At 51.3% G+C, this 9,340-nt stretch overlaps 1 protein-coding gene across 10 annotated transcripts in view; it reads left to right on the forward strand.

The window, feature by feature from the left end:
- DTNB (dystrobrevin beta) overlaps positions 1-7,209 on the forward strand; it is a 192,809-nt gene extending 185,600 nt beyond the window's left edge. For all 10 annotated transcript variants that reach the window (XM_032184144.1, XM_032184147.1, XM_032184148.1 and 7 more), the window contains 3 exons: positions 1,606-1,659; positions 5,001-5,036; positions 6,684-7,209. In XM_032184144.1, coding sequence (XP_032040035.1) covers positions 1,606-1,659; positions 5,001-5,005 — 59 coding nt within the window. In that variant the 3' untranslated portion in view covers positions 5,006-5,036; positions 6,684-7,209. The remainder of the gene's footprint in view (positions 1-1,605; positions 1,660-5,000; positions 5,037-6,683) is intronic.
- The last annotated feature ends 2,131 nt before the right edge of the window (positions 7,210-9,340 follow it).

Genomic DNA, 9,340 nt, shown 5'->3' on the forward strand with positions numbered 1-9,340 from the left:
AATTACAGCCTCTTTCTTGCTGATAGGCAGATAATAAGGAAGGCTCCCTTGAAAGTAGCTGGAATCACTTCGTTTGTGTAAATTAGGAAAAGCATGAGTTATCCTCAGCTGATGAGAGTCAGTGGGATTTAACACATATTGTCCAGGAGCGAAGCTGTGAGCAGAGACACCTCCTCCAGCCCGGGGCTCGCAGGCATTGTGCACGAACAGTTTGTGAGACGCTGGTGCCGGCACTGCCCACACCTCTGTTTGCCTCCCCATAGCTCCGTATGAACCCCGAAACCAGTGCTTCGGAAAGGGAACACTGCTTCGGGGTGCGCATTTCTGTGTGGGCTTCAGAGGTGCTTTGATCATCCCCAGCCTTTCTCTCCTGTGCTGATAGTCCCGGTACTGCCGCTGCTGACTAGGTGCTGACTAGGAAACAATGATGCCATTTTTACTCAGAGTGAGCTCAAAAACACACGCCTCTGATCCCCCGAGGCTGAGCGTAATGCTTCTGGAGGAGGCTCAGCCCCTGCCCTGCAGAGCTGCCGAGCAGGAGGCAAGTTCAGGACCCGAACCGAGGCGATTGCTCAGCTCCTCTAGGTCACGTCTCCTTATGAAAAATGAGTTTGGTTTTGTCAGTGCTCTCTCCTGCGCTCGCAGTGAGGACTCATCGGCAGCCGTCCCCGGGTAGGCAGAGGTGGTGTGACTCCACGGGGATCACTGGTCCTGTTATCAAAGCAGCAAAGAGAGCAAATGTTTGTATGCCTCCCTCGTCAAGATCCACTTTGATCAGAGCAATTCAGAATACTTCATGTTTTCAAATTGCGCCTTTTATTGCAGGGTTTTCTCCCTTTTCTTTGCTCTCAGCAGCATGTGAAGTAGGCAGAAGCGATAGCACCGCTCATAACAACGGTTACCTGTTTACCCAGGTCTCACTGAAATGTTGCACACGGAGATATGAGCCACCATCTACAGAAGAATGTGACCTTCTGCTCCCACACTCTGCTATATAAATATGAGCCTCGCCATAAATTCTCTTCAAGTTAACTGGAATTCGATATAACGAACCGCCAGCTCCCAGGCATGAAATAAAAGCCCATCTCTCGGGGCACAGCCCGTGAGGCTTTGCCCCGGGGGCTCACTGAGCACCTTGCGTGGGCAAACTCTGTGATTCCAAGGGGGAAACCTCCAGGGTTTTCACCTCCGATCACCACAGAACTTCCTTTTTTCTTTAGATTTGACTTTAGCCAAATATAAATTGTGACTTCCTTCCCTCTGTCCATATGGTGCAGCCCTTTGTTTCTTGCAGTGCTAAAATAAGAGTGCTCAAGAGACTTCGGTCCTGTAGTGCCTGGGAAATGCAGGCGCTGCCTCCAGCCAGCACCCTACAACCTCTGGTTGTCAGATCAGGGTAAGTGGGGCCTGGCTGGCCACCAGGAGTGCTGCAGAAAGGATGCTGCTGCTTCCCTCCAGGTCCTTTTGGGGAGCCCAGACCCCATCCTCCATCCCCACCAGCATCAGCTGCCAAAAAGGCCAGATCCTCCTTGCCATGGAGGAGTTCCCCGAGTGTCTGTTGTCTCACCTGCTTGTCTCACGTGTGCCTTTTTATTCTTTTTGAAGCAGAGGAAGAAGATGAAGAAGAAATGGAAAAAATGCAGAACGGAAAGGATCGAGGTAAGAGGATGGATTACGGGTTCCAAGCCGTACTGCTCTTTCTGATTTCTTCACCTCTAGGAGACCAGTTTGCTGCCTCCACGTAGGGTCCCAGGAGAGGATTTTGGGTGCAGACGCCGCCGCGCTGCTGCCGCTGCTGTTACGCCACCTGCAGACACGCAGCAGGTTTGCCTTCCTGCGCCGTCCCCGCCGTTCTGCACCATTGCTCCCTCCACATCTGCCATGGCTCGAGGTGACGTCACTGCCAGCGTCTCTGCAGTGTGTATTCAGCTCCAGAGAATGTTTTTCTTTAGCAAAGGTCATGCACAGATATTTGAAACGTGTAAGAGGAGGAGGAGGAGTTGCTTCGAGTGCTGCGAAGAAATCCAGTTCGGATGAATATATTAGGGAAAAATAAAACAACGTGTGGGCTGGTTACCAGTGGAGTTACTAAGCTGTGGGACTGTCATCTGCTGAACCACTGCCTCGTGTGACCTTGGCTGGACAAATATTCAGAATTACTCCGTTGATGATAATCCTGTGTAGGCAGTGCAACTGGCTAAATGGGGTTTCACAGGAGGTCTCTTTCATCTCTGCTATCCCTGGATTTCAGGTCTAGAAACTAATCCTCCCCAGACCACGCTTTCTTTGGTGTGAATGAATACATACCATGTGCCAGCAGAGTTATTCACAGGACTGGAAGTGATCATCGCAGGCGTGGAACACAGCCCTGCGAGTTGCAAACAACCGTGCAGTGTATGCTTGAGTTGGAAGGGTCTGGAGGAGATCTGTTCCTCATGTCACACTCCACAAGCAAACACAAAAGCACTTCGCAGAGCCCTCCTTGGGAAGAGGCCTTGCCCAAACTAGAGGGAGGAACAAAATCCTCAGCAGCCTCTGCCAAAAGAATCTGGGAGAAAATGCTCTCTGGACCCCAAAACGCTTTGCTGGGACTTGCTTCTCTGAGCAAGGGCCTTGGACAGGGACGCATCGGCCCAGGCATTTGTGTCTCACTTGAGCCAAGCCTGATTTCAGCATAGACAAACTTGAACTTTTTATCCTTTTTTGTTCTGTGCATATTTTCCTTCTGGCTAAGATGAAGCGAAGGGGCTCATATTTCACTCTCAAAGAGCTTGTTTTCCTGAGTTTTCCTGCCCAGGGAGCGAAGCATTCAGGTGTTTGGGAATGCTCTGCTTCCTGGTGGCTTGTCCATCAGTATTAGGCATTACAAGTTTGCATGAAGATAAGTTTAATTTTAGCTAAAACGACAGTTTTCAAAGCAGAACTGTGTTGGCTCTAAATCACAGGACTCTCTTTGCCCTAGAACATTCCTCCTAAGTTAAATATTTGAGATGCTTAGCAGATGACCCTTCTGCTTTTTTTCCAAATGTGCATTGTATCTTGCATGGGAAATAGGGAAAGGGGGATTTTGGAGAGTTGAAATGTGATGTATGGTAGCAGAGATGTAGTAAGACAAATTCTCTCTGATAGTCATTGCAGCAGCATTGGAATCAGGAGAACGGAGACATACCAAAAGCAGAACTTGGCCCAAAGCATTTGTGTGGAATGTAAATATTATCTCTGCCAGAGATTAAGTGATTTTTTAATGTCACAGAGTTAGTGAGATAAAAATCTGGCAGAGAAATCAGGGAATGATCAATATATAAATTACAGCCCTCCTCTAGTGTGTACTCTTGAGAGGGCTGTGGAAGTGCTGAGAGCACCTCCAGAAAGCAAAGTGCACGTGGTGATGGGAACTCCGTGCCTGGGTTTTCTTGGAGCTGTGCTGGGGACTGGCATTACAGCTCGGACCACAGCCCAGCCTGGTTTCATACCACCGCTTTTCGGAGCTCGTGTATTTCCAAACCTCTGCGTGAGCGTAAACAAGGGAGCCGCGGAGTCCTTGCGGGACTCTGCCGTGATGTGTTTCTTAGGGACAGCAGTGCCCTTGGGCTTCCTCACGAGTTTCTTCACCAGGTTATTTTGGAGTTCTCTGTGTCCCAATTAGTCAACCTCAGGGGCTCTTCCCCTGAACTTGCTTCCCTGCTGGAGAGGTTTACGTTCACCCGCTTGGTACAGCGGTGGCGCTGGGCTGCCTTAGGGTGAAGTCATTTGAGAAGACTCCAAGTTGGCTGCTGCTTCTATGCTTATGGTTACAGATTAGGCAACCTCTCGAGAGATGTCTACATGGATTTTCAGGCACAGAAGAGCACGGCTGGAGCTGGCAATCCCCATCTGTCCAGTCACGTTAGCATCACATCATCATGCAGCTCAGCCACAGCCGCCTGCTTGGGTTGGCCCCTCCTGAAACCCGGTGCTACACATGCCGTGCCTTCCATGTATGCCAGACACTGCTCCTCAGAGAGGGTTCTTCAGGTTGGATACCCACTCGGTGGTGCTGTCCCACAGTCACTGTTTGTCATGGCTCCGACGCCTCACTCCAAGACTTTTACTGGTGACCAAGAGCTGAATCCATGACAGCATCACCTGAAATAAGACCCTGCATGAGATGGTCTCTTAATGTATTGGCCTTCTGGATTGTGTAAGCCTCAGAATGCTAGAAAAGGGACTGGCGAGATCTGATCTGCTCTGTCAAACTGCTGGAAGGAAAGGCATGGTTTGCAACCTCATGAAATTTGTTAGCCAAAAATATCCAACTGAAAATACACTGAGCAAAAACGGAGTCCATGCAGTCATCTGTTGCACAGAAACAGCTCCTCTAGTGAGATCCTGGATGTCGGGGCAGAGTGTGCCTTCAGCAAGCCTGCAGGTGCCCCAAACCATGAAACGGGTCAGCAAGAGCCTCCTGCAGAGCCAAACAGGAGCCAGCAATGGGCCCTCACCACGAAGGGGGCTGCTCTGTTGGGCTGCACTGGGCAAAGTGTTGCGGGTCAAGGTCAAGAAAATTGAGCCAGTCTTTTCAGTGGTGCCCAGTAACAGGACAAGAGGCAACGGGCACATGACAAAATACAGAAAATGTTGTTTAAACATAATAGCTGTGAGGCTGGTCAAACTGGAAGAGGTTCCCAGAGTGGCCGTGGGGTCCCTGCCCTGGACGTGCACAAACCCTGGTGGGACCGGGCTCTGAGCACCCTGCTCTGGCTCAGGGGGGCTGGTGGTGACCTTCTGCAGCCCCTTCCCACCACAATTCTGGGTTTCTGCAGCTCTCTGAGACAAGGAGCACTTTTCTTCCTTCCTTGTGCTTCAGAGGACTGGAGATTTATCCAGATGCCCGTAAAGCTCTCTGCAGCCCAGACAAGAGTCACCCACTGGAGCAGTACGAGATGGGGAGGTTAGATTTTTCATTTTAAAGGAAATACAATTACCTGCTTTATAAATGTGTCTTTTCCCCTCTGTTGCAGGTTAGACGGATGACCACAGACTGTACAGTAATTCAGGTGAGCGTGGCTATCGTTTTTCTTTGCCATTTCCAGTTGCAGTCTCTGCGCGTGCTGCTGCAGAGCACACGACCGAGCCCCCGGTAACCCGCTGCCGTTTTTTCCTTTATTTTCTATTTCTGTGTAAGACGAGGAGCGTTCCCTGCCTGTTGCTCCACAACCATTCAAAAGGATGCTGAGTTTTTCTTGTTATGACCCAATTTTGCTCCTGCTGCAGACAGTGGGAGGACATCATTAACTTCGGTGAGAGCAGAATTACCAGTATTACCTCTTATTTTATTAGTATTACTTCTATACTCAGAGGCCTCGGCCAGGAAATAGGACCCTATTGTGATGGACACTATCCAGATGTACTAAAAATACAATCTCTACCCTCAAAGAGCCTGCACTTTACGTTATAATAAGGCACAACAGATGGATAGACAAACAGGTGCTGGAGAGCATGAGACAGTGTCAGCGGAGAAAGAGCGAGTCCTGCGCTGACAATGCCTCTGAAGTACCTGAATAAGATCCCTATCTTGCCCCCGTGAAAAGCTCGTAGGAGGGCACCGGCTTGGGTTTCTACACTCGCATGATATTTGCCTTAGCCACAATGCTGATCTTTCACCGTTTGCAGTGGGAAGGAGGAGGTCCCTGTGGCCAAAATAATGTGGTATGGACACAAATGTAATTAGCCGGGGCTTGGGGATGGGAGAAGAGGCAGCCCGTCTGTCTGGGGCTTTTCATCTTGCACTGGAAGGCTGTAGGTTGGTCAGTTGTGGAACCTGGGCAGGAGAAAGAGACTTTTATCTTTAAATTGCCATCTCAGATTCGGCCCGTGTTGGTGGCGGGCCAGATGAATTAGACGTGACCAATGTGCAACAGTTTTACATGACAAAACCAGCACAGTGCTCCTCCGAAGGTAATTTGCAAAGGAGAAAAACGGGGCTTTTGCCCTTTCTGCCTCCCTGCCGTTTTAGTAACGTATAGAGATAACCTGAAAGCAGCTCCGAGTGTCTCTGATAGTTTTTTTACATTAGAAATTCAAGTCCTGCCTTGGCTGGGAAACAATCTGGTAACTCAAGAAGGAGCGAAACTGTGCCACCAGGGAGGAAGTCAGCTATGGGGAGCTGCTTGTACCGGGTGGCTTTCTCGTAACTTTCTCCTAAATTTAGGGTCCCTTTGACCCTGATTGCTGAATAGCATTTTGGAGAAGGGGATGGCTTGGACACTGCCCACCCCTGAGCCACCAGCCTGGGGACGAGGAGCTCACTGCTCTCACAGGTCCACCAAGGGCTGATGAGAGCTGAATTGGAGGCAAATGAAAAAATAGGAAACTTATTTCAGGGTTTCTTTATCCTCCAGAAGGAACCAGGGAAGAACATGTCTGCGAAAGAACAAAACCCCCTCCAGTCACCATTAAACCCTGCTGCTTCTCCAGGTTCTTTGGCCTCTCCTTCGTGGTGCTGGGCTCGGTGGTGGGTCCTCCCGAGCCTCCAGCGACAGAGGGGCCTGGGATGGCCCAGCACCTCCAGGGGCTCTTTCTGCAGATCTTGGCTGCTCTTTTTTTTGGGGGAAAAGCGCCCGGCACCAACCTCACCTTGGCTTGCAAAGTCCAAGCTCTGCTCCCCGCGATTCTCACCCAGCGTTGTGTTTCTGTTGGCACAGGCACAGAGGGTACCACGGCGAGCTCCTCTTCGGAAGACGTCCCCACATCCTTCGGAAGAGGCACGTTTCAGCTGATGCATCCACCATCGTGCAACTGTGAGCGATCCCAACCACCTGCTGACGGCAGCGGCTTTCTCGTAACCAGCTGGAGGGCTTTCCCTGCGGGCATTTGCCTCTTAGGTTACTGCATGTACTATTTTCCTAAATGTCTTTACTAGCGATAAGCAGACAGTGCCCCATCGAACCCAGCAATCTATGGGAGGTTAAAAAAAAAAAAAAAAAAAAAGGTGGGGAAAGATAATTCTCCCTGCTCCTGCTCAGTGTCCTGATCTTTTTGGATTTCCTACCAAACGGTGTCATAATCGCATCACACGCTGGTTGTTTCCTCTTGACTTCTGACCCTCGGTATGCATGAAAACACGGGCGTTGTGCCTTTTGAGTCTCCTCGTGTGTAACACAAAGGGGATTCTGAGTGCAGACCCTCTAAAAAAACCCGCCTTCTAAAAATACCACTCCGTCTATCGCTGTTTGGTTGCCATAGTGTTTGATGTTGCATGTCGTTCTCCGAGTAAATGACAGGGCATGTCAAGGGGAGAGGAATGCGTAACAAGAGGAGGAGCAACTGTAATTATGGGCCATAAACCCTGGATGAGTGCCTCGCGGGGATTCCTGGCTCCATACTTTTCTGTAGACTGTTACAAAATTTCCCTTCACAAGCAGGGAATTCAGGGACGAGCACTGCGAGGTTGACATTAGCATCTGCGCATTAATTTTGGAGAGCCGAGTTCAGGTTTGTTTAAAATTAAGAGGAATGACAGAGTTGTGTAGTCTGAGGCTGCAGGCTCACCACTGTCTGGATCCTCGCTGGGCTTTTCTTTTATAGCTGCTTAGAAAACATCGTAATCAGTTCCAATCACTAGTGATTTTATTATTTTTTTTTCTTGGTGCTTAGGAATGTTATTTTTAGTGGAAGGAGCTGAGTGCCCTAATGCATCTATAAATATTTATCAAGGGTGATGAATGGAAAGGAGTGATAAACCCTGAAGCCAACCCTCAGCTTCTCTTCCTGTCTGAACCGATACGCTGCATCGGTTCTTGGCGGAAAGTGCTCGTTAGGTACCTACAGCCCTTTGGGAGAGAAAAAATAAACATACATGGTGGCCACAGATTTAGTTGAGTATAAATATTGTGAACGAGCTGTCAAGAAGGAAAGAAAAGTGATGATAACCTGGTTCAGCGTGTGAGCTCCAGCCTGCCAAACACAGTACACTTGGAAGGACTTGGAAGGTTTCGTGGTCGCCTTTGTGCGCTCTCGGCTGAGTGAGCGCAGTTACTGCCACAAGTCGTTTGGATGCAGCTGTGCAGACTCACGGGGATGCACGTTTCAGAGTGCCCAAAGTATGAGGGTTTTGCTCGTGGCCGTGCTCAGGGACCCAACGGTGTGGTGGTGCCTCCAGCAGTCACCATCACAGCTGCGTGCACCGGGCTCCTCCTCGCGCTGCCACCATGGGACCCCTTCCCTGTGCCCTGTCCCCTGTGCCACCAAAGGGGAAGGGCAGGAGGACCTTTGGGGTGCCCGGCACGCAGCTCGGAGCTGGAAGGAAGGGATGGACGCCCGCCTTCTGCAGCCATCAAGGCCACACATTAAACGTGAAACCTAGATTCACCGGGGACCATCGTATTTGCTGCTTTTTTTTCCTATTATTACTCACCCTGTGACTTTCCCTTCTCGCTTCTGTCACCACAATTCACCCCAAGTGAGGCCAAACTCTTGCTGCATCTGTCGCCTAATGTCACCTAACGCTGCCCTCGCCACGAGCTGATTTTGGGGCACAGCCACACACGAGGCACATCTCCGAGCCTGAGGTCTGGCTCCCCTGGGACACGCTGGCCACCAATGCACCCACCCCTGCTGGCTGTGACACCCATGGGTGGCCTGCCCACACCCCACAGTGTCACAGGCGCGTGGGGGACACGGGAGGGAGGCAGCTGTGGGTCTGCTCCAGACCCCATCCAGCTACCCAAGGCTTTCTAGGAGGGTTTTGAACATCCAGCACTTGCACAGGCGCTTCGGTGTCTCCCTGTGGGTCTCCACCTCTGTGGAGCATCAAGGAACCTCCTGAGAGACGCTCCCACGGCTCTGCCCACGCAGCGCCGCTTGGCGCTGGGTTTGTTGCTTGCTGCCTCCTAAAGGAACAATTCCTCCAGCAGCGCTGCAGCAGGCAGCCCAGCTCCCCCAGCCCCAGCGTGATCCCCTCCGGGACCTGCACCCCACGAGGTGCTGTCCTGCAGGAGCGAGGGGCTGGACACCGGAGGACGGGGCTGTTTGCGCCCGTGGGCTGAGCGCTGCGTGCGCCGCGGTGCCTGGTCTTTGTTTGGAAACCTGACAGCTCCAGGGTGTTAGCAGGCACAGCCAGGACACGGGGGGTGTGTTTGTGTGTGTCTGTGTGTTAAACGTGACCCCCAGTGCCACGGCCCTGCATTACCTCACCCGCAGTGCCATTTATTTTAGCCAGTAAAGCGTTTTAGCAGACGTTCGATGTAATCACAACGCCGGGGCGTGCAGGTTGCTGTCAGCCCCTGCACCGGGGCTGTTACAGGGAGGATGTCGCTGCTTTAGGAGGCCACCAGCGGGGCAGAAGGGACCCGTGTGCCAC

Source organism: Aythya fuligula, chromosome 3 (assembly GCF_009819795.1).
Source record: "Aythya fuligula isolate bAytFul2 chromosome 3, bAytFul2.pri, whole genome shotgun sequence".
Classification (NCBI taxonomy): domain Eukaryota; kingdom Metazoa; phylum Chordata; class Aves; order Anseriformes; family Anatidae; genus Aythya; species Aythya fuligula.